Genomic DNA, 24845 nt, shown 5'->3' with positions numbered 1-24845 from the left:
AAATCAAATAAGATGTGAAGCTAAATATCAAGTGAAGATAAAGAAGTTTTATGTACCTATGAGTTTTGAAGTTCACTTTGATGATTGGGTTTGTGTTTGACAAATATGTCATTGATGTCTCTCTCTTTTCTTCTAAAAAAGTTGATTTTTTAATTATAAATAATCAAGATTTTTTTTTTTTATAATTAGGAGAGAGGGATTCAAATTTTGCTCTTTACGCAAAGAGATCATGCACCAACCAATAAACCAAATACTTAGGCGTTTATAAATAATCAAGATTTGATTACCCTTTTGAAGAGCTTTTTTTTAAGAAAAATAAATTTAAGGTTCAAATTTCCTCTTTTTTCTTGAACTCTCTTACAACACACATAAAATTTTACACACATTCACACACACCCACACATATTAAATATATAATTTGTTGTTTTTTTTTTAGATACAAAAATGTTAGCTCTATAATGTTTAAATTAATTTTGTGTTTTGAAATGGCAAAAAAAAAATGACCAAAATTCATCCAAATATTGAAATATCAAATTTACACATCTCCAAACAATGTCAAATGAGTTGAGAATATATATAAGTAGTATTATTGTCCTTGAGAACACCAATCAATAAATGCATTAAATTGCAACCTTTATCCTACAGTTGAAAAGTGTTCAACTTCCAAATTGCTAAAATGCGATTTTCTCTCTATCTCCACAAGGGCAAAAGTCACTTTTTTTCAAAGAAAACGAAGAATTTTCAAAAAAAGTCAAACAAAAAGAGACATTACACAGAGAATTTCATATATAATTTAATTATTATTTATTTAAAAAATTAAATAAAATTTAAAAGATATTAAACATATAAAAAAAATACACATTAACAGTAATGATAATGTCATTTATATATATAACTAAATGAAATTATAAAAGAAGTCTGTCACTCACTCTTTGGGCACAAGAGTAAAAGAGAAAATAATTTTTTAAACTCAAATGAATTGCCTCTTTACTTTGTATGTTCTAATTCTCTTTTTATTTTCTATTTATCTCTTAAATTGCTAATTAACATATTAGATAATTGGATTGAACTATTGAGATATAATATGTTATGATAAGTTATTAGATTAGACTGTTAAGATATAATATGTTATGATAAGCTTAGATTTATATTAAAATTTAATAGGTTTGGATTAGTAGACTCACTTTTATTTTTTTTAAAAATTTGATAAGCTTAACATATTAATTTAGAATTTATTTGTTGAGTTTAACTAGTAATATGCTAACCATAATGACTCTAATTTTATTAAACAGTTTGAATAATAAAATTAATTATTAAAAAAATTATTTTGAGAGCCATTAAAAATATATATAATAAATAAAATTTTCTTGAAAAAAATACAATTATTTCATTCTATCATTGGTATGTATATCTTTATTATTTAAAGTTTACAACATACATGCTAGAATGCATTTGTTATTTTGAATAAAAAATTATTTATTGATGAAATTCTAAGCAACAGTGTAACAATGTAACTTATATTTGAAAATTATATAATAATTTATTTACTTTTAAAGATTAAAATTATTAAAAATAAAATCCACATAACAAAAAAAAAAAAAACATGACAAGTAGAAAATAGAATTCACATATGACATAATGAAAAAGAAAGAAAAAGAATATGATGGATGGTTCGTAAAAATTTGTGAAAGAAAATTTATAGAGATTTAGAACATATGAGTAAATAGAATAAAAATAAATAAATATGAATAATAATTATATAAATTGAAAAAAATTTAAAAAAAATTAAAATTGAGTCAAGTATATGAAATCATTTTGTTATTCTTTATTTGTATTAATTATTAACCAAAAATTTATTTTGAAGGGCTATTATGAAAATTTATAAAAAAATTATATAGTATATAAATTTTTTTTAAAATTTTGGGGGGCCCATAACAGGCTCTGCGCCTGCTTTTCTTCTATTGGAGTGATGCAATGGTCCCCTATTCACCCTTTCTCTAATTATAAATCTCAGCTTACCCCAACATGGTTGGAGATCATAAATTGGAGAGAAAATTAAGGGAAAGAAATGGAGAAGAAGGCTTACAGAGCCCATGTTTTGGCACTTCCTTATCCAAGCCAAGGTCATGTTAACCCGATGCTCCAATTCTCCAAGCGCTTGGCCTCTAAAGGAATCAAGGCAACCTTTGCCACCACCCTCTTCATCTCCCACACCATGAAGCCTGAATCATTAGGCTCCGTGGAATTCGACACAATATCCCACGGCTGTGACCAAGGCGGCTTCTCGGAAGCAGAGAGCATCCATGACTACCTCAAACGGCTAGAAGCTGCTGGATCAAAAACCCTAGCTGATCTCATCATTAAATACAAGAACTCACCACACCCTTTTGATTGCGTAATATATGATTCTTTCCTTCCGTGGGCTCTGGATGTAGCGAAGCAATTCGGTTTAGTGGGAGCAGCGTTTTTTACCCAGGCATGTGCTGTCAATTACATTTACTATTATGCTCATCATGGATTATTGAGTCTGCCGGTTTCTTCAGAGCCAGTCTCCATCCCTGGATTGCCATTGCTTCAGCTTCGAGATATGCCGTCCTTCATTTACGTGGCGGGCTCATATCCATTTTACTTCGAGCTGGTGTTGAGTCAGTTTTCTAATTCCGACAAAGCGGATTTCGTTCTTGTTAATACCTTCTACAAGTTGGAGCATGAGGTACTATGTCTTTTACAATCGAAAAGTGCGTATGCATATATGTATGTGTAATCGTTTTTGTTGATTTAATTACCTAGCAAAAATAATTATTTAACTGCAAATGCACAACTTTCTATTGCACAACATAGTTGTGGTAACAAAGCCTCTCATAAAGTCTATGAAATCAACACAAAAATCTAAAAGAAAAAGAGAAACACAACTCTAATTTTATTTATAAATACCATATAGATAATTGTTAAATATGTATTGTGTATTGAAATTTTATTTTTGAGCGTCGAGTATTGTAAGTATGGTAAATTTTTTTTAAAATTAATTATAAATAACATATGTACATGTAAAATAAAAAAAATTAAAATGTTATATTCATTAATAGTATTTAGGGTTTTATGACATAAATTGAAAAGATTATTGTTTTAATTTAAATCCTCAACATGTTTTTTAATAGTATAAATTTTTAAAAAATAAGCATTTTCATGTCAATTTATTAACTAAAAGTTGAAAAATATATAACATGTTGAAATCAAAAGGGTAAATATAGTTTTTTTTTTTTATAGAAGTCTAAACCTGAAAGGTTGAAACTAGATTTTCATGTTTTTACCCAAAAAAATAAATAAATAAATTTTAAAAATAAACTAGGATAAATCATATCATACGTGTATTACACATGTATCAAGCGATAGGTATAAATCATATTATAGGTATGGAATGATACACTTTGAATGTTTAATTAATATGATATAATATTTCATTGTATTATTTTTTATTAATGTTATAAAATATCATAGATATGTATCACGTATATTGATAATTGTAAACACATATAATACAACATATGAAAGTGAAAGAGATATTTATCCAACAAAAAAGGGGCGTTGCAATCATTCGATTTTCTTCGACTGGCATTATTCAAGTCTGTTTTATTAGGAGAATCGGTAAGCTCCAAAGGGCAAAAGCCGTAGGGCCGCGGATTAATAGCAAAATATTGACTGTTTCATCTCATCTGATTAATTAACAGGCCGTGGAGTCAATGTCGAAAGTGAGTCCATTGTTGACAATCGGCCCAACGATTCCATCCATGTACTTGGACCAAAGAGTGGAGACTGACGAGGATTATGATCTTAATCTCTTCAAATTAGACTCCTCCAGCAGCACCGAGTGGCTAAGCACCAAGCCACCAGGATCTGTTGTTTTTGTGTCATTTGGCAGCATGGCTAACCTAAGCGTCAAACAAATGGAGGAACTTGCCTGGGGCATAAAGCAAAGCAATTTCTATTTCCTTTGGGTGGTGCGATCATCCGAGGAAGCGAAAATCCCAAACAAGTTCGTACAAGAGATGGGGGATAAGGGCGTAATCGCCAACTGGATTCCCCAAATGCAAGTGCTAGCGAATGAGTCCGTGGGTTGCTTTTTCACGCATTGCGGGTGGAACTCAACCATCGAGGCTTTGTGCTTGGGAGTGCCAATGGTGGCGATGCCGCAATGGACTGACCAAACCACGGATGCCAAGTTTGTTGAGGATGTTTGGAAGGTTGGGGTCAGAGTTGAGGTTGATGAGAATGGGATCGTGAACAGAGATGAAATCGAGTATTGCATAAGACAAGTAATGGAAGGGGAAACGGGGAAAGTAATGAAAGAAAACGCTAAAAAATGGAAACAATTAGCTATTGAGGCAGTCAGTGAAGGAGGAAGTTCAGACAAGAACATCAATGAATTTGTTTCTAAATTGACAAGAACTTAGAGCTGATTCTATGTTCTTATTAAAAGAAACTGTGATATATATTAATGTCGTTGATCTTTATAGTATTTAATTATTTTTGTCCTTTCTAAGTCTCTTAGTTAAGTTTATCATGACATCAACTCAACATTTTATATATTTGGATGAATTAATCTTCACCTTGGCATGGGGTTTTCTTACTTCTATAATTGCAACTTGCCATTTTAAAATTTTCATTCCACGTTAGAGTCAATGAACTTTCCATTAACTGACAATTTACCATTGTTAGTAGTGTATTAGAAAAGAGAAATGTTAAAGGTGTCTATAGTTTGAATGTTCAATTACTCATAAAAAAATAAATATCTAAATAAAATTTATTTGTTAAAAAATATCGAACAAATTAACATTTATTTATTAAAAACTCAAATTTTTCTTTTGTACAATAACAGTTGAGTTTTTAAATTTCATAGATAGATTGACATGTGTCTAATTTTGTAATTATATTAATTTATTAATTTTAATAATTATATCATAAGGGACAGACGTTCCATAAACTTTGAACTCTTTTAATAATTTTAAACATGAAAATTTATCTTCTACATCGGTAAAGTTTTTAAACACTTCAAGAGTGCTAAACGTTTAACAAATGTTCTATTAAAATATATTTATAAAAAAATAAATAATTAATTATTCAATATATATATATATATATATCCATCATTCTAACTCTATATGATGAAAAAATGCATTTGTTATTTAAGCAAGAAAATTATGCACTAATTTTTCAATTGCTACAGTGTTTAAAATCTCCCACATAATGATTTAAAAATTCCCTAGCCACCCATAAGATAAATTTCCGTAGGAAAATAATGAATAATTCCTTATAGAAAGAGAAGTAGCATGGTGTCACTGCTGACGTTTGGAATTTGTACGTATTATTTTCAGCCATGAAAAGAAATGCCAATAAAGAATCTAATTGTCGAGAATTTCAACACTCCACTCCCTCAATTCCCGGATTGTGTGTCCAAACTGTCAGTTAGCTAGCTCTACAATTGGTTGTGTCTGACCAAATTCCTGTCTTATTATTTTTATCTTTATTATAGGATTATTTGGTTTGCATTCTATTGGTGACATCTTTATCACCAACTCATTAATTTTACCTTTCAACAAAAATTTCAATTTGTTTATAATATATTTTAGATTTCATCTTAACTTTTGTCACTCTTTTTTATTTTTTTAAGACTAAAATTTAATATTCAAATTCTCTAACTGCTTCATACATTTCATTTAGACGTTTTCTTATTATTCTATATTTAATTTTAAAAGTCAAAGATATATATATATATATATATATATATATATATATATATTATGCTTTTGTAATGATAGTGTACCAAAAAAAAAATCAAAGTTAAATCATTGGGCGACAGCTTAATGTCACTCTATTCTTTTAAAAGGCATTTGATGCTAAGTGCAAAATCTCCCACCTTACATTTTGTCTTCAATGTAAGAAAAGAAAATTGACTTTGACAAAGTAAAGTTTCCAAGACAAAGGATTGATCTATGAAATTATTCAGTAAATATCATTTTTATTCAAATTTTAACAGATCCACGTATATAATGTTTACTGATATATAGATTCATAAAATTTTAAATATGACTTATGAGAAAATTAATTATTTTTCATACATTATGCATGAGGATAGTAATGGATAGTATGTGAATGGATACTCAATATTGACTCGTTTAAGTAGGATTAGCGCTCTAGAAACGAATTTGGATAAAGTATGGATAGTAACCTTAGAGTATCTATTAACCGAACTCAATTATACATAATGAATTTTTTTTTGAAAGGATATATAAGTAATTTTTCAATATTTACTTTTATTCTTATATTATTTTTTGTGTATGCATTATTTATAATTGACAAATTATTTATTTTCATTTATAAATTATTTAAATATAAAGTTACTTTGAATTTATTAATTTAATTTTAATTGATAAAATATATAAAAATGGTTAAATTTTATTTTTTATTATTGAATTCGAGATGGGATGGATTTTGTAGTGGGTACCTAAATTATTTTTGACTAAATAAATGAGTTTGGACTTTAATAAGATTTTAATAAGACCTTGTTAATATATAAGATTTGGATATGTTATGAGTATTAAATTTCATAATTAGATTTAGATATAATACCTTAAAATTAAGGAGCTCACTTTTTTTATTCAAAAGACATGTCTGTTATTTCATCTTTTTGACATTCCACCTTATCCAATTGTGGAACACCCCCGTTGCAATGGCTTTTTACCCATAGAGAAGAGTCTCTTTATCTATAGATGAGAAGAACCTTTACATTGGTTCAAGTCTAATTTGATCATTGTGACTCTCATGGGAGAGTCTCACATCAGTGAAAATTTGGATCTGCCTCTGATACCACTTGTCACAGGTCCATTTTTCTAATTTAAAAGACTGGTTTGTTAAGTGGAGGAAGACCTATATCTATATATCCAAGACTTACTCCATTTCTTACTGATGTGAGATTAGTGACACTTTTCTCATTTTTCCCTCACTCTCTCCCCTTTCCTCCTTCATCTTTATCTCCCCACCTCATATAGTCCCCCCCCCCCCCCCTCCCCTTTTTTTTTTCTATTCTTCCTATCCCTTGCCTTCTGTCATTCCTCCTTCCCCTTTATTTTTCCTTTTCTCTCCCTTTTTCTTCAACCTCTTCTTCCTCTCGAGCTTGAGCCTTATTTCTTTCTTTAAAACCTTTGTTCTTTGTTTCCAATTGTTACTCTCAAAGTTGCTCAAGAAATATCGAATATCTCCTAAAATTTCTAAAACTCTGTCATATCCCAGACTAGGTGTTGTTAAGAAAAACTTTTGTATTTAATTTTCATTTATAGGATTGATAAAAGGAACGATTATTTTTACCCCTAAAAAACAAGTTGTTTTAAAAGATAACCATCTTTTTAATTTTAATTATTTTTAGTCAAGAGAAAATATTTTGGAACAAAATTTCTCTTAAAAAAATCTTCTTATATTCAAATTACATGATTTGAAATTTAAGTCAACTCAAAAATGGCAACTGGAATAACTCCACCAAGAGGAAATGCAGTTGCAACTGCAAGCATGAGAAAGAGAAAAACGACAAGAGGTGCGACCGTTAAAGGGGTTGTCGGGACTACGCTTCAGTTTTACACAGATGATGGACCATGACTAAAAATCTCCCCAAATGTTGTGCTTATCATGAGCATAGGTTTTATTGCTTTTGTTGCAATTTACCATGTCATGGGCAAGTTGTGCTTTGATTGTAAGAAGGCTTGAAAAGTGTATTAACATTAGCAAAATTAAGTTTCAATTTGGTGATTTTCAATTTTACTTTAATGGATTCAATTTTTCTCTCATTTTTTTATAATACCAGTATATTTTAATTTTCTTTTACTAGAAAAATAAATAAAATAACCAAAAACCTAATTATCTAAATTAGAGGATTTTAGATAATATCTTTTTGTCCAAATCCATTTCATTCCTATGACGTTGAATGATTTTTTAGTACATATTCATTTTCATGTTAAATTCCTTTTTGATTTTAAACTTTTATCTTTATCGTGAAAGTGTTTAACTTCAAAAGTTTATATCTTAGTGAAATACAATGGTAGAGAACAAGTTACACGTTATATTTAAAAAATGTTATTATTACATGCTATGTTTTAAAAATATTGTTATAGTTGAAAAAAAGTTGTTAGACGTTTTAATTCCAAGAGTTTATATTGTAGTAAAAATACAAAAGAGTGAATTACACGTCATATTTAATAACAAAAAAGAAAAACAAAATGACATAGCAAGCCTAAACAGATGTTACACGCTTCAGCAAAAAATGTTACATGCTTTAGCAAAAGATGTTACACACCAAAACTTCAATAGCAAATGTTACATGTCAAGGTCAAAACTTCAACACCAAATGTTACATACCAAGGTTAAAGCTTCATCATTAGATGTTACACACCAAAGCCAAAGTAGAAGATGTTACATACTAAAACTTCAGTAGCAGTTATTACATGCCAAGATCAAAGTTTCAGTACTAGATGTTACATGCTAAAACCAAAGCTTCAACACTAAATGTTACATGCCAAAGTTAAAGCCTCAGCACAAGATATTGCACGTCAAAGCCAAAGCACCAAAACTAAAGCAGAAGATGCTACACGCCAAGGTTAAAGTTTTAGCACTAGATGTTACAGGTCAAGACCAAAGCCTTAGCACTAGATGTTGCACGCCAAAGCTTTCTTTTTCCTATTGATGTTACACACCAAGGTATGAATCACTTTGTTACATGCTAAGGTATGTTCTACCAGACTTGAATCACTGAAAAACTCAATACCAGTAAACCTAAGAATTTATTGTTACTCATTATGCCATACTTTTTGGTTATAGATCGACGATAAAGGGTTTTGTGAATGTAAACTAATAAATCCAAGAATATGTTATTATTTTTTATATTATATTCTTTGATTTGTAGATTGACGACGATTTGGCTAGATGACGATAGATAAACAAAGATGGTGACGATGGTAAAATTAGAGAGAGCTAGATGAAGAAAGAGAAAAATAGAAAGTACAACAGACGATTGGCAAGAGAGAAAAATTGGGAGCATTTAATTTGTTTGAAATAGATTTAAAGCCATTTTTGTCATCTCATGGCTAATTTTGGCTAAAAAAAATTAAATTTATTTTAATGGTTATTTCTGAAATTGTCTTATCAAGATTCCTCATAATTTTCTCTTGACAAAATAAAAGGGTATAGTTCATTGTAGAAGTTAGGAGCTTAACTTTTATTTGGGCATAATGCTATAAAAAGCTTTTCAACTATTCAAAAAAATTCAAATAAACTCTTATTCTTTAATTATATCTAATCAAGTTTCTGCATTTTTATTTTGAGTTAAATAAACTCTTAAGATTAATAGTTGATTAATTATCATTAGTGAAAATAACAATTGTCATTTGATACTCATGTGGTGCTAATGTGGTGTTAATGTGAAGAGTGAAAAATACCACATAATCATACCATCATGTCATAGCAGCATGCCGAGTTGTTAGGCACTATGACATGTTAACATACCACATTAGTACCATATGGTATAAAATGATAAGTTACGTTTTTACTGATGAATAAGAGTCTATTTGATCCAAAATAAAAGTATAGGAACTTAATTGAATGCAATAAAATAATTAATAAATTTTTTAAATAATTTAGGATCTTTTTTAGGTATATTATGCCTTTTAATTATGCAACAATGTTTTTTTTCCTTTATGGCATTATATATATCCAGTTGCTTTTGCTTTTGGTAGAACACAAGATTAAAAAATCAAAGTGTATTAAGAAATTGTTTCAAGCCGTGAATCAATTAATGTTGTTTTTTTTTTCTAAGTTTCGTTCGTTTCTACCAATTATTGAATTAATGTGAAAAATGATAAATCTAAAAAATATAATAAAACTCAATGACTATAATTATGGTTTACATTGATAAAATCAATTCACTTAGTATTTCCCTAATGTATGATAACATTATTAAACTCTTATAAAATTTTTGTTTCAGTAAAATATTATACAAGAAATTTGAGAAAACTTTGACAACAATAACGGAGACTGTATAAGAATTGTTATTATCCTTTATCAGAAATTAGAAGAGTTCCATTAAAAAATAATTATATATATATATATATATATATATGTATGTATAAACATAACTATTTGAATGTTTCAATTTCTACATACACATGGTTGGAACTCTTAGAGTAGTTAACTTACCATTTAAGTCAAAAATTAAACTTACAATAAAAATAATAAATTATTATTGCCATTATTAAATAATATATTAATCATACATTATTTAATTAAAAATTAATTCCTTACAAGGCCAAACTAACATGAAAAGTTGTAGCCATAAGGCATAAACCAATTTGGCATCACACCCACATTAGGCCAATTTAATAAGACAAAAGTTTCTTATTTATAAACTCTTTTCTTTTGATTTTTTCTTACAGATATTGTGTTGTTGAAAATGTCACGACAGCTTTTCTTCAATTTAAAACAAGAGAGCGCAAGAGTTGCCTAGGTGAGAAAGTTGGATGATAATGGAGAGGCAGTCGAGACTTGGAGAAACTCATGTCCTGGTATTACCTTTCCCTATTCAGGGTCACATAAACCCAATGCTTCAATTCTCTAAACGCTTAGCCTCAAAAAGCCTGAGGGTCACCCTAATCACCACCTCCAAGTCCATGCAACCCTCAGCCTCCTCCGTCAACTTCGAGTCTATTGAGTTTGAAGAAGGTGAAAGAACAAATAGCGTGGATGATTATCTTGAGCTTTATGAAAAACTGATCCCAAAAAGGCTAGCCAAGTTCATTGAGAATCAAACTTGCTCTCAACATCCTGCTAAAGTCCTAGTGTACGACTCTTGTATGCCGTGGGCTTTGGCTGTGGCCAAAAATTTTGGCGTGCAGGGAGCTTCATTCTTCACTCAATCTTGGGCAGTGAATGCCATCTTTTATCATTTGAAGCAGGGAACATTCAGGGTGCCTCCGGAGGAGCCTGTGGTTTCTTTACCGTCAATGCCAGAACTAAGGCTCAGTGATTTGCCATCGTTCGTTTGTGATAATTCAGGGTCATATCCGGGTCTATGCAAGCTCGTCAAAAATCAGTTCTCAAATTTTGAGGAAGCAAATTGGGTCTTCTGCAACACTTACGATGAGCTGGAAGATGAGGTCAGTTAGCTCCTACGCTTCCTTTTTCCTTTGTTTTTAACCATTGGGAATTAAAATTACTAGAATGGCCTTTGTTTTATTACTATATAACTTAAACTTTTGCATAGAAATTAGAACCATAGATTGAATATGCGTTTTTGAAACTGCCATGTGCTAAATTTGTTCTTTCTAAACTTGAAAGTTGGGTCGGTTGGCATCACATGATAGGCCTTTTTCTTCTCTGTTTCCATTTGTTGTCGTATGTATTTAATCTTTTTAGGGAGAAATCCCTTGGACGTAGGAGATGAGGATTGAACCCTGACTAACGGGAGAACGTGATGAGGCACTGGACTAAACCCCGTGACCCTTCCCTTCCCCAGAAGGTTTATCTTCCCCTTTTCCATTTGGCTGCATCACACATATATCACATAAGAGCAGGTGGACTTCAATGCAACTTACATAGTACATTTATTCAATGTGGATGTGACCATGTGCTTGGGCCACCAATACTCTGTAGCTTTGGATGATACATATAAGTGTAAACAAACAAACAAACAAACAAACAAAAAAAAAAAGGGAAAAAAAGAAATTGAACACAAAACATATTTTTCATTTGACTTTATTCAGGTTATTTTTAGATTAGACAAATTCGGACTAACTAGTGATTTGGGTATTTAAAGTACCGATTATAATTAATTTTGATACATTTATTTATTATCCATATCCGTTTGATTTTATTATGTGTTCCTTCTGTTCAATAATTATTTGTTTAATTTGAATTTTTTCGATCAAATTTGCAAAGTTTGATTTTTTTTATGAATCATTATTAATTAAAACTTAAAAAAAACAAACTTTTTTACAACTTTTGATAAAATTAATTTTTAATATATATTTGTTACAATTTAATTAAATATTTAAAAAGTATGATGCTTGAAAAAATTTATAAATTATTCAAAAATATTCAAATAAAATTTTATTTTTATTATATTCAATCAAATTTCTATATATTTTTAAATCAAATAAATCTTTATAGTTAATAATTAACTAATTGTAATTAATCAAAATACTTCTTGTCATTTTATATTCACCTAACTCTAATATGCATGATTAAAAATACTATATGTTTATATTATCATGTCATATCAATATGTTATGTTATCATTTATTATGAAATGTTAATATGTCACGTCAATTATACGTGACATAAAATGAAAAATAATATTTTGATTAAATCATTAGTTATAAATATTTATTTAACTCAAAATAAATTGAATCTAATAAAAATAAAAATTTATTTAAACTTTTCTCAATAATTTAAGTTTGATTTTAAATATTATATCTATTTAAAATAAACAATATCAATTTTTTTTAAAAAATTGACTACAAAAAATAAAAAAATAAAAAAGATTGGAACAGCCATGACAAGAGCCGGCATAACAAATCAAATAAAAATTGGCTTCCTCCCCTCATATCCAAACTGTAGACGACTTTTCAAAGAGACAAGCCACTTGCCTTTATGAACAACGATAGTTGACACTTCTCAAACTGTTTGGAGAGAAACAGAGAATTGTAGAAACAACAAAGAACAAACAAAAGAAAAATGGAAAGGAAAGAGAGAAGTAGTGAAGATGAAACTGATGTGCTGGTGTTTCCATTTCCAGTGCAAGGTCACATAAACCCAATGCTCCAATTCGCCAAACGCTTAGCTTCGAAAGGTCTAAAAGTAACCTTCCTCACCACCAAGCCCATGCAATCCCCATCAACCTCCATCAGCATCCAGATCATTGAATTTCCCGAAGGTGAACAAGCAAATGGAACAGAGGAATTCGCTCATCTTTTCAAGACCCTTGTTTCAGAAAGACTAACCAATCTGATTGACCGCCTAAATTCCTCCTCTTCTGATCCTCCTAAAGCCCTGGTATACGATTCTTTTTTGCCATGGGCTTTAGATGTGGCTAAACAATGTGGTCTTCATGGAGCATCATTTTTCACCCAATCTTGGTCCAATAGTTCCATTTATTATCATTTAAATCAAGGAACTTTAAAGGTTCCTTTGGAGGAGAACGCTGTCGTTTCATTGCCTTCAATGCCGGTGTTGGGGATCAATGATCTTCCATCGTTTGTTTCTGATACTGGGTCTTACCCAAGTTTGCTGAAGATGGTTGTAGATCGGTTCTCCAATTTTCAGGAAGCCGATTGGCTTTTCTGCAACACTTTCAAAGAGCTCGAGCACGAGGTAAATTTCGAGAATTGGGTTAAATTGTTGAGTTTTTTCTGGCTTGTTATTGTTATGCAGTGTAGATGGTCGACTTATTTTATCGTAGGATCTCGGCTGGTTAGGTGTTCTTTCATCTACAGATTTTGTTTGAGAAGGTTCTCTGCTTTGTGGCCTTTTTTCGTGGCAGATTTGTTTTTCAGTCATTTTCTCTTTTTAGCCTAAGGAAAGGTCTATGATTAGAATATTTGGTACATTCTTATTATGCTTAGAATTGAGACTTTTCCATCGGAAAACCCATTTACAAACTTCGACTCTAGCTGTGAATAACACTTAAAAAGTATATTTCGTGTACCGATTAAGGTTGAAATTTTCTGCAAATATTTATGCTTGACGTTAATTCTCCTTGTCCACGCACTTAATCTTACCCTTGAGTTGCTATGGACATCATCTTGTTTGGTTTCTTAGGTTATAATGACATTTACCACGTTGCCACTGAAATTTTGGGGAAAGGACGAACTTAGGGAAGGGCATGGAAACCAAAAATCCATTGCAAGAATTCTGCAAGTCCTGAGCCTCCAAAAAGTCTAAGGTCATAGTTGTCAATGCCACTTGCCTCAAACAATTTCTTGCTCGCCTAGGCAAGAATGTTAAAACTGAACAATCTTTAACGGGTTCCAAGGTGTCAGGCACTCAAACGCCCTCCTACGGTCCTCATATCATTTGCATCAAGGAATTTCATGATACCTTTCAAAGAATCTGTCGTTTTTTGGTTTTTCTTTTTAATGGTGGTGGTAGGTTTGCTGCTAGTTCAGGGTTTACAGCCAACCATCTCTTGTTCATGAGATGCAAACACATCCATCCCTTATTTATACTGGTTTCTTATTTATACTTTGAACATCTTACAAGTTCATCCTGAGTTTCCGGATTCATACTAGGAAGAACCTACGTTCGTGAATATTAAAACTAGGTTATCCATAACTTTGAGCATCGATTGCAATTTATGCCAAAGTATTTTTCTCGGTCTTTGATGCAAAATTTTGCTGATTTCTTACAGGTAATCAACTGCATGGCGAGCAAGTGGCCAATCAAGACTGTGGGGCCCACAATTCCCTCCATGTACCTAGACAAACGAATAAAGGATGACAATGATTATGGCCTGCACCTCTTCAAACCCGACAGTGAACTTTGCATTAAGTGGTTGGACTCAAAAGAAACTGACTCAGTTGTCTATGTGTCATTCGGAAGCTTAGCTGGTTTGACGGAGGAGCAAATGCTGGAACTATCCTTGGGGCTGAAAAGGAGCAACAGATACTTCTTGTGGGTAGTTAGAGAAGCAGAACAGAGTAAGATTCCTAGCAACTTCATAGAAGAAACATCAGAGAAAGGGCTGGTAGTTTCGTGGTGTCCTCAATTAGATGTTCTAGCTCACAGGGCAGTGGGTTGCTTCATGACTCACTGCGGCTGGAACTCAACGCTTGAGGCATTGAGCTTAGGGGTGCCTATGATTGCAATGCCGCAGTGGACAGATCAACCAACTAATGCAAAATTTGTTGCTGATGTATGGCAAGGGGGAATCAGAGTGAGCAAGGATGAAAAAGGGGTCGTCACAAAGGAGGAGGTAGAATGGTGTATAAGGGAAATTATGGAAGGAGAGAGAAGCCTGGAAATCAGAAAGAATTCAGAGAAGTGGAAGAATTTAGCCAAAGAAGCAGTTGATGAAGGTGGAAGCTCTGACAAGAATATAGAGGAATTTGTGGCAAAACTTTTGTGCAATTAGCATTATATTATCTCATGGTGTTAATAGCTGCACTGCTGGTGATTCATAGCATTAGCAAAGACATTTGTTTAGCCTGCCAGAAGAATTAAAGGGCTGGATGAAGTAAAAATAAACCCAATATAATAAAAAGAGGGGACAAATTCAGCTTTAGGGAGGTAAGAAGCCAAGCAGGAACTGTACTATGAAATGAAATTGACTGTTGTGATTTTGTTTTTATATAAGTTAACAAAGATGTTCTGACTTCAAAATTAAATTTTATTTCTCTTGTGTTACACTCTCCAATCCTGAATGAATGTAAAAAATATTGGTAGGAGATATTCAATCCTATAATAATAATTAATATTACATATTATAGACCACAGAGTAATGTATCAACGTAAATTTTCATAATGTCTAAATATAACTTTTATAATTAGCATTTTATATTATGTTTGTGGAAATATAATTTTCACAGATATCTAAGGAAATATCTGTGACATTTTCACATAAATATCCTCAAATTTTGCAACGTTTTATTTTTACTATGAAAAATCAACTTATTTGTATATGCATATATCTATGAATATTTTGGGATGTGAATAAGAAAAAATTGAAAATGTGTATCCATACCTATGAATATTGGATATATACATGAATCCATGGAATTTAATTCCTTTGTTTGAATCTGAATAATCAGAGTGAAGTAGTAGAAATCAAGCACAAAAATTACAAACCTTCAATGGTTTTGGCATCATCATTTCACCTTTTCTCCATTCATGAATTCGAAATGCTAGAAATTAAGTCATGTGCGGAATGGGAGAGTGTTGGTGGGAAATTGGATGATGCAAAGAGTTGGTGAAAACTTGTGCGCTGGTACATTTCCTTTTCCGATACAAGGTCACATGAATACTAAATCCAATGCTGCAATACTATAAGCACTCAGCCTCAAAAAGGCCGCAGGGTGGAGCCTCATCACTACCACCAACTCCATGCAAGCCTCAGCAAGCTCCTTCAACACAAAGCCCAAATCATTGGAAGGAGGTGAAAGGGTAAATATTAGCGTGGATCAATATCTTCACCTCTGTCACCAACACTTGTTTCTCCAAGGCTAGCCAAGCTCATTCAGAAACTGATACTGAATTCTTCTGCCCTCCTCCTGTATGATGTAGTTAGTCACGAGCTTCAGATGTAGCTACAAAATCAGGTATGGCGGGAGCTGCATTCCTCACTCAATCTTGGGCAGTTAATGCCATATATTTTCATTTGAATTTTGGAAACGTAAGGGTCCCTTTGGAAGAGCCCACTGTTCCATTGCCTTCAATTCCTGTGCCGTACATGACTGATCTGCCATCATTTGTTTGTAACTCAGAGTCCTATCCAGGTCTATTGAACCTCATCATTAATCAGTTCTCAAATTTCCTGAAACTCTTCTGCAACGTTTTTGATAAGCTGGAAGAGGAAGAAGTAAGTTAAAAAAACTCTGCATACTTGTATGCAATTGAACATGCTACATGTGACTTCTAGGTCAAATACAGTACTGATCTATATAAATTCAAGCATGCTACGGAAGTTGACCTTAAGTTGCATGAAAGTGGTCATCAAAAGAGGGAAGAAAAGACCAAGTTAAATGAGTACACTCTCCCATCACTAATATCCTCCTTTTCTTTTATCCATAAAACAAAAGTTTGTCTTTTCTTTCCCAATACTCAGACCCCAGTTTCATGGTTGGTGAAGATTGCCTTCAGATCCTCCTTTTGTACTTTTTACTTCACATATTGTTCCACAACTAATTTTGCATATATGGAACTAAAAAGGATTGGTTTGAACAAATTTTAACACATATTTCATTTCTTATTTGAACCCAAGATTCTCCAAATCATTATCCCCAAAGCCCAAACCCACAAAATTCATAACCTACAAATATGAATCACTTCCAAAATCTGATCTAGTTATCTGGTAATGATGGCTTTGGGCATTTCTGATCTTCATGGTTTGGTTAAATTTTTAGGCTTTCAAGCTCAATTTAGGTCAAGCACCAGGTTGTTTGACTTTATTATTTTCTCAAAACAATCCATTTTATGTTTAAAATATTATTTTTCAATAAAAATCCATTTTCTGTTAAAAAAAAAGACTAAAAAAATTGTGCAAAAACATAACAACGTTAAACAAGTTTCTAATGGAATAAAGCTTGGGGTGGTTAACTGTTAGTTTTTCAACCACAAGGGCAAACTTCTTTTTGTGCCTAACCACAAGGTATTTTTTATTTTTGGTAGTTTGGCTAAGATAATATAGCATTTGATGGCGACCACTAAGGGCCAACTAATCAAATCCTACCACTCTTAGTAGGTTCATGCTACTTAAACAGCTCAGCCCTGTGCATGCAAAGTTGCAAATAGTGAAAACAAATAGGTCACAATATTGGAAAACCAATTATACACAAAAAATAAAAAATTGTACAACAAATAATACTAGAAGGCAGGTGGCAACATCACCTGCTAAATGTTATTAATGCTCTTAATTCAGGGTTAGCCAAGGCCATGCAAAGTTCATGTTCCATACAATGCACCTTAATAGGATTCTTCAGTTGTTTTACCAGTCTAAACTTGAGCAAATTTATCATCAAAGCATAAGAACCACTAATCTACAACCTGATTGGCCACCAATTTCATCAAGGGATACTTAACTTAGTCCTTACTAGGTGACAACTACAAAACACAATAAAACCCCATAAATGTCTCAAGAACCAGAGGGAAATAAGTCTAGGCTTGCAGCCACATAATACATTCCAAGTCATTTATATCCCCATGCCTAACTGACCTGTATCCCCTCAGGTCAGATTTAATTGACAAGTCCCACCACCCCCAAAGCCCACAACAGAGCTGGGCCAAAACAACCAGAAAAATAAAAAGGAAAAGCATTTTACATTTTGAAAAAGTTCAAAGGGTAACTGAATGTCCTAATAATCCCTGCAGAACTTCTAAGGAAAGAAGATTTATCTAGCCATCAGAACCAATACAACCTAATCATTCTACAACAAAAATGCACCCACTATCACAAGGTATTAACCCAACAAAAGACTCATGAGCTTTCTTTTCCCCCTCAATAGGCAAAAGGATAGTGAAGAATTTTTAAACCTGAGGGAGGCTTATATGTTGTGACTTTTAGAGAATCAGTAAAAGGTAAAAACAGTATTTAAAAGGAAAAAGAAGAAAACAATGGCAATTGGTATATGATTAAAACAAAAGTACCTAATAGTCATCATCACCATCACTAGAACTGGAGCTATCATCTTCAGTTCTGCTTTCCATAGAGCCTGAACCTCCTAAAGAGATTATGAGCAAAACAGTTACACATAGGATAATAGCAATTACTATATGCACTCAAAAAAGCCAACTTACTTGTTTTATCAGAAGCCAACATCCAATCTTGAAGACAAACCAATGCTTGTATCATCTTTGATTTCAGAGAACTACGATCAGTGCTAATCACTTGAGGCCCAATGTCAAATGCATTGTCAGAAGCAATAGTAGACACAGGAATGGTTAAAACATCACGAGCCATTCTTGAAAGCTCTGGATACCTCAGGGAGCATAAAGTCCAATACTCTAAGACATCAATTTCACTGTTTAGATCATGGCTTGGTTCGTCTAAGTAAAGATCCAGTTGAGACTTCTCCACTTGAGTTTGAAATCTGGCACTTTGAAAGGTTTCATAATCTTCAAACCCGTCGTTATCATCTTTATCATTGGAGATTTTAGTGGTAAGAACTGATAAGGTAGCAGTATGAGAAGGGCAGGCAGAATTTTGCATGTAGTCATGAAACAAGCCATACAAAGTGTTAACACTTGCACTAACATATTGCTGTGCACCACTACCATACAGTTTGGTGTAACAATATTCAACAAACTTAATCTTATACCTTGGATCCAAAATAGCAGCACATGACAAGATCAAGTTATACTCTGACCAGTATTGGTTAAATTTTGACTGCATTTCCTTGACCATGCGAGTCATAAAATTTTCTGGGCCTCTAACCATATCTGATAAGCGACGATGAACTTTCCACAGTGCTTTGAAATACAAATTTGACGTTGGCTGTCTGTTTCTAAAAAATATACATGCCACCTCAAAAATGACTTTCAGAAATTTGTATGACACACTTACTTTTTCCCACTCATCTTCAGATAATTTGTGTATAAAGTTTTTGTCCTGTTCTGCCAAGTACAGAAATGCATTCTTATAACACAAAGCAACTTCTATCATGTTATAGGTGGAATTCCACCTACTAGGAGAATCAAGACACAACTTTTTTTGAGTATCCAAATTCAAAGTCTTAGCAATTATGTAAAAGTTCTTCTTCCTATGGGGGGATTGCTGCACATACTTAATACCAAGTCTCAGTTTTCCAATGATATCAATAATTAGGTTGAAACCAGCTTGCACAATCAAATTCAAAATGCGAGTAGAACAACTCATATTAAAAAATACACCCTTAAAAGGGTGGTACTTTTTTGCATCAAGACGTGTTTTAAGTATGTCAGCCACACAATCATCACTCGACAAGTTCTCCAGCGTGACACTGAACACCTTGTGTTCAATGTTCCACTGAACCATACACAAACCTATCTCATCTGCAATGGACAAACTATCATATGGAGGGGGTATAAGCTTGAACCTTAAAATCCTCTTCTGCAACCTCCATTCATGGTCAATGAAGTGTGCAGTGACACAATTATAATGATCATCACAATTCGATTTCCATGTACTGGATGTCAAACAAATCCGACCAGGACATGCTCCTAGCAACTCACGAATATTCTCTCTCTCCCTCACATAAATGGAAATTATGTCCCTTTTAATAGCCTTCCTACTCAGAAGAGGAAATTCAGGACATGCAACATTCAATACATGTCTAAAACCTGTATCTTCAACCACTCTAAATGGTTGTGCATCAACAATGATCATCATTGCAATCGCACGACGAATCTCATCCACATCTAATTTATAGCTCTTTAAGGGTGTAGTAGCATCAATCAAGGTGCCCTGCGAAACAGTGTGGCGATTTGCATCGCGGTTAACAGGTTTAAAGCATGCTTCCGTTGAACGCTGGTCAAGGTCATGATTGCCACGTTTAAGGCACGCCTCTATATGACGTCTCAGGTGAGAGGTACCACTAGTGGTTTTAGCAGTATATATTCTCCTGCATAACTTACATATAGCCTTGGAATCCCCTTGCTGTGCTGGAAGCTTCTCAAAAACATCCCAGACCTTAGATGTTGTTTTTGGTCTCTTTGAGGAGCTTTCATATATGTCTTCATGAATGACGACGCTTAACGGGGAAATGGTTTCCCCAGAGAGATTCTTCAAAAAATCTGCCGTTGAGAAAAAGGAAGATGAGAAATGTTTTTCAAAAAAACAAGGGAAAATAAATGGAGGCAATGAAAAGAATACTCTAAGAAAACAAGTGGGAAGAGAATCAGAATTATGAACAAAATAAAGGGAAGAAAGGCGAAGGAGTGATTTGGATGCAAAAAAAGAGAAGGTACCTGGACCAAGCTTCTGGTCAAAGTTATCCATTTGTTGCTACTTTCGAAAGCCGAAAGGTAAAGCTCCAGTTGACGGGGGATGGCGAGAATCAATAAATTAGTTGGAATGAAGAAAGTTCAAGTAGGAGAACGAGAAAACCTGGTATGGTGGAGCAAAAGGATATAATCAAAATCATGACACTGGAACCAAAATTTTAAATTCAGACTTCAATTCTAAATACACCCAATTCTTTTCCTTTCAACTTTCAAACAATCAAATGCGGGGAATTTTCCCACTCTTTCTTCTCCTTCAAACAAACAACTATTTTTAATTTTTCTTTTGGCAGATTGATAGAGAAATTTCAACTCTCAACTTCAACAAACAGAGCAACGAAGAGCAAAAGCTGAAATACGAAAACGCACAAAATCCCAAATAAAAAAAATAGAGAGATATTAAAAAAAGAAAAATAAATAAATAAATATAGAGCGAAAAGAGATCGAACCTCAATTCTGATCGCCCAGAAAATATATATCTGACATTAAGAGAAAAAAAAAAATCATAAAACCCTAAGAAATAACGCCCTCTTCTTTGAATGAAATTTACCCAAAAGGCATTCTTTCGGTTTCAGACTCACTAAACTTGGCAGAGTCTGAGTGATTGATTACCGTTTACCCGACCATGGACGATATAATTAAAATTAGAGAAATTGGAACAAAAAAGAAAATGCCTCAGAGATTCGAACTCTCGCGGGGAACCATTAAGTACTTAACGGGCACACACCGGAACCACAGCGCCAAGACGATTAGAACACATGGGCGTAAGAAAAAATATGTAGTGTGCTTGACTATAATCTAACCTCAACAAGTCAAAAGAAAATGTTAATACAACTTTATGGTCGACCACAATTAAGGTTCGATCACTTCAACTTGGTACAAGTTCATACGGACTTCCGTATATAAATCATTTTAACCTTTTATCATATATTATGCAAAAAAATTCAATCAATGCAAAGTGATAAAATGGATGAACTAATTAGTTTGGAAGAAGGCTCAACTGGTTAGCTTTTCTACTTTTTGTGGAGGGGAGTAGTGAGCCTCGACTTATATTTCTCTTCATTCAATGGCTTCGGTGTATCCTTTCGGGCCTAGTAATCTTGAGATTCGACCGTGGATTCATGTCCTTAAAACTTGCGCTTGCGCAGGAAATTTGACCGAACCAGAACAGATTCATTAACCTTAGCTCATTGACATCCCTTCTTGGCAGTAGTAGTGTTGGGGAATATTGAAGATGGTTAAATAAAAGAGATGGAAAGAAACAAGCAAGCCTTGGCTGAAACTATGCTAAGCCTTAAAACCAATTTTGGGATGCAATTCAATACCATAAACCACCTCCAACAAATCAACTCAACTCTCCTCTCCTAATTAGTATTAAAAATGCTAAATTCAAATACAGTAATAAAAACCAATTTCTTTTTCATATGTAAAAGAAAGTTCAATTTTCAACTGTTACAATAAGCTTTGTATATATAAAAATTGTAAGCATCAAGGTTAAATGATCTTCAATAAAAGAAATTTAAGTCTAAATGATAACTAAAAATAAAGGCATCACATCAGCTTTAAAATATTTAAAAGGGTTCTAATAAGAAATAAAAAAAGAAATTTATTGATACAATAGTACAAAATATCAATGTATTTATTTGATTGACTAATTAAAAAAAACTGTTATTTAAGTAACTCATAAAAGAAGAAACTGAATATTTAAAATGGACTAAAAACTGCAAAAGCAAAGGTTATATATATTAAGATTGATTTTATCAATTTTTATTCTAAATTAAGAAGACGCAAGTATGGCATTCACGGCGATTATGTTTCTTCTAGGTACTGCCACTACCGCTGGTTTGTTAGGATTGGGTCATTATTTCACTCATATGGGCAAACACAAAAAATTTGAGGTTGAGTGCGATATTTTCCATGGCAGATGGGAATATGATGATGCTGATCCCTACCCTCTTTACTCTCCCCATACTTGTCCATTCATATCCAACCAATTCGACTGCCAAAGCAATGGTCGTCCTGACCAAGATTATATCAAATATAGATGGAAACCATATTCATGCACTTTACCACCGTACGTACTTCAAACAATTTGATTTTTCTTTCTTTTGATGCATGATGAATCATGATAGAGAATGTTAAATTTGTACTACAGGTTCAATGGTAAAAGGTTATTGCAGAGATTCGAAGGGAAACGAATCATGTTCGTTGGAGACTCAGTTGGATACAATCAATGGCTTTCCCTCGTATGCATGCTCCATTCGGCGGTTCCAAAAGCCAAATATCTTCTCGAGACCAAAGGAGGCCTTTCTACACTTACCTTCCCGGTAAAGGAATTGTACTTCAATTGCTTAGCTTAATTAGTTGATTACTTGGTATTTATGTTCTTAATTTGCTTCTCTTGGTCGCAATTAATTTGCAGGCACACAATGTCTCGGTGATGTTTTCGCGCAATGATTTTCTTGTTGACATTGTTGACGACAAAAATGAAAGAATCCTAAAGCTTGATTCAATTAGGAATGGAGGACAAATTTGGAAGAATGTTGATGTGTTGGTCTTCAACGCTTGGAACGAGGGGCTTCAAACTGGAAAGAAGCAATCGTAAGCCTTCTATACAATCATATATTTGAAAATTAATTAGATTTCCTAACATTAATTTGATTAATTACTTGATGGTTTGGAAATTTTTGGTGTTGCAACTGCACTGCATCAGATGGGATGTCATTGAAGAAGGCAACGCTAGGCACAAGGACATTGACCGATTGGCGGCTTTTGAACAAGCCTTGAATACATGGGCCAAGTGGGTAAACTCCACCGTAGATCCCAAGAAAACCAAGATTTTGTTCCAGGGTGTTTCCCCAGATCATGCAAAGTAAGCATAGCTGTTAATGTCGTCTAAAACATATCCTAACCATGATTTTCCTTAAAACAAATGCCATCATGTCCTGTCCACTGCATATATACCTTACAATTTTCGTTCTTTGTTTCAAATACTACTGTAGTTCAAGAGATTGGGCAGATCCCAATGCAAAGAACTGCAAAGGGCAGACAAGACCCGTGGCGGGGCATAACTATCCAGGAGGTCGACATGGAGGAGAAGCTATTCTGGACAAAGTATTGGGCAGAATATCCAAATCAGTTCGTTTACTTAACGTAACTGCACTGTCACAACTAAGAAAAGATGGACATCCTTCATCCTACGGTAGCAGCAAAGGCGCCGTTGACTGCACCCATTGGTGTCTTCCTGGAGTACCAGATGCTTGGAATGAGCTCTTATCTGCAACTCTACTGCGCTACTAGACATTGTTTGTCCTGAAAAAAGCTACACTACCTCTACCTCTATGCCAACTTAACTCCTTCAAATAAAACACAAGTAACTAAAAGCATAATAAATTAAAGTTCAATAAAGATCTTAATTAGTGATTGTTAACTACATATGAATAATTAATGTTCAGGATTTTGCCAAGAAGAAAATTTGATGATGAACGATATGCATTCGGACAAGATGGGTTCAATATATACATGCTTTACTATTCTACTATATTATTTTTGAATGAAAATCTCCTACCCCATTTGGTGACTCCATTGGTGCCCCATCTCTATTGTAATGACAAGTGTCATGCATCTTAATTACACAATTTTAAAGAGGTAAAAGATTGTGTATAATAATATTTACTTTTTAAAAATAAAAAATCTACATATTAAATGTTAATTATAAATTTCATAAGGAGGCATCATTAAAAATCTTCGAAAGGGCCAAAACAAGATTTTTTATATTTTTGTTGAGAAATTACAGATCTGTAAAGAATCCTTAAAAGCTAAAGGGGTCGGGAGCCATGGCCCCTGTCAGTGCCAGTTTACATCTTCTCCAACATAAACATATTTTCACTATTGTCATTGTCACTGCATTCAGAGCCAGTGGAACAAAATTGTGGAAAACTAATGGCCACAAAGAATTTGCAGATACATTAAAGCTGCATGGCCAATAATTGGTCATGCTTGAAGCAAATGTACTCTAGAGGACCCAAGAAAATGACCAATCATTGGTAATGTGTGATGTAAATGTACTCTCAAGGGCCCAAGATAATGACGAATAACTGGTTGTGCCTGCACTGTATTCA

The 24845-nt window shown here is 33.0% G+C and overlaps 4 protein-coding genes and 1 pseudogene across 9 annotated transcripts; 4 read left to right on the top strand and 1 right to left on the bottom strand.

Moving 5' to 3' along the window:
- Positions 1–2008: 2008 nt before the first annotated feature.
- On the top strand, positions 2009–4606 carry LOC18602299 (UDP-glycosyltransferase 74F2-like). The gene is made up of 2 exons (XM_007033583.3): positions 2009–2713; positions 3729–4606. The coding sequence occupies exons 1-2, from the start codon at positions 2069–2071 to the stop codon at positions 4449–4451; spliced, it is 1368 nt and encodes a 455-aa protein (XP_007033645.3). The 5' UTR covers positions 2009–2068; the 3' UTR covers positions 4452–4606.
- A 2903-nt stretch (positions 4607–7509) lies between these two features.
- Positions 7510–7755, top strand: LOC148763302 (protein transport protein Sec61 subunit beta pseudogene; annotated as a pseudogene).
- Positions 7756–10506: 2751 nt separating this feature from the next.
- LOC18602125 (UDP-glycosyltransferase 74E2-like) lies at positions 10507–15419 on the top strand. 4 transcript variants are annotated; one of them, XM_088805827.1, is made up of 3 exons: positions 10515–10819; positions 13032–13407; positions 14444–15419. In XM_088805827.1, exons 1-3 carry the CDS (start codon positions 10557–10559, stop codon positions 15164–15166), a joined length of 1362 nt encoding a protein of 453 aa, XP_088661953.1. In that variant the 5' UTR covers positions 10515–10556; the 3' UTR covers positions 15167–15419. The 4 variants fall into 4 exon arrangements, with proteins under 4 accessions (XP_088661951.1, XP_088661953.1, XP_088661952.1 ...); XM_088805826.1 differs by having other exon boundaries at positions 10516–10775; positions 12952–13407; XM_088805825.1 differs by lacking the exon at positions 13032–13407 and having other exon boundaries at positions 10507–11192.
- A 326-nt stretch (positions 15420–15745) lies between these two features.
- LOC18602126 (zinc finger BED domain-containing protein RICESLEEPER 2-like) lies at positions 15746–22017 on the bottom strand. Of its 3 annotated transcripts, none has more exons than XM_018120245.2 (5): positions 21726–22017; positions 20692–20830; positions 18544–20517; positions 18394–18467; positions 15746–16594 (listed from the first exon to the last, which is right to left on the bottom strand). In XM_018120245.2, the coding sequence occupies exons 2-4, from the start codon at positions 20720–20722 to the stop codon at positions 18394–18396; spliced, it is 2079 nt and encodes a 692-aa protein (XP_017975734.2). In that variant the 5' UTR covers positions 20723–20830; positions 21726–22017; the 3' UTR covers positions 15746–16594. The 3 variants fall into 3 exon arrangements, with proteins under 3 accessions (XP_017975734.2, XP_007033377.3, XP_007033376.3); XM_007033315.3 differs by lacking the exon at positions 21726–22017 and adding an exon at positions 21174–21634 and having other exon boundaries at positions 18394–18458; XM_007033314.3 differs by lacking the exon at positions 21726–22017 and adding an exon at positions 21174–21632.
- Positions 22018–22517: 500 nt separating this feature from the next.
- On the top strand, positions 22518–24024 carry LOC18602298 (protein trichome birefringence-like 43). The gene is made up of 5 exons (XM_018118867.2): positions 22518–22798; positions 22880–23051; positions 23147–23325; positions 23438–23596; positions 23727–24024. The coding sequence occupies exons 1-5, from the start codon at positions 22518–22520 to the stop codon at positions 24022–24024; spliced, it is 1089 nt and encodes a 362-aa protein (XP_017974356.2).
- Positions 24025–24845: the final 821 nt, after the last annotated feature.

The sequence above is a fragment of the Theobroma cacao genome, chromosome 4 (assembly GCF_053813885.1).
Source record: "Theobroma cacao isolate CCN51 chromosome 4, ASM5381388v1, whole genome shotgun sequence".
In the NCBI taxonomy this organism is placed as follows: domain Eukaryota; kingdom Viridiplantae; phylum Streptophyta; class Magnoliopsida; order Malvales; family Malvaceae; genus Theobroma; species Theobroma cacao.
Note: the sequence above shows the minus strand (reverse complement) of the source record. Positions and strands in the feature narration are given on the sequence as shown.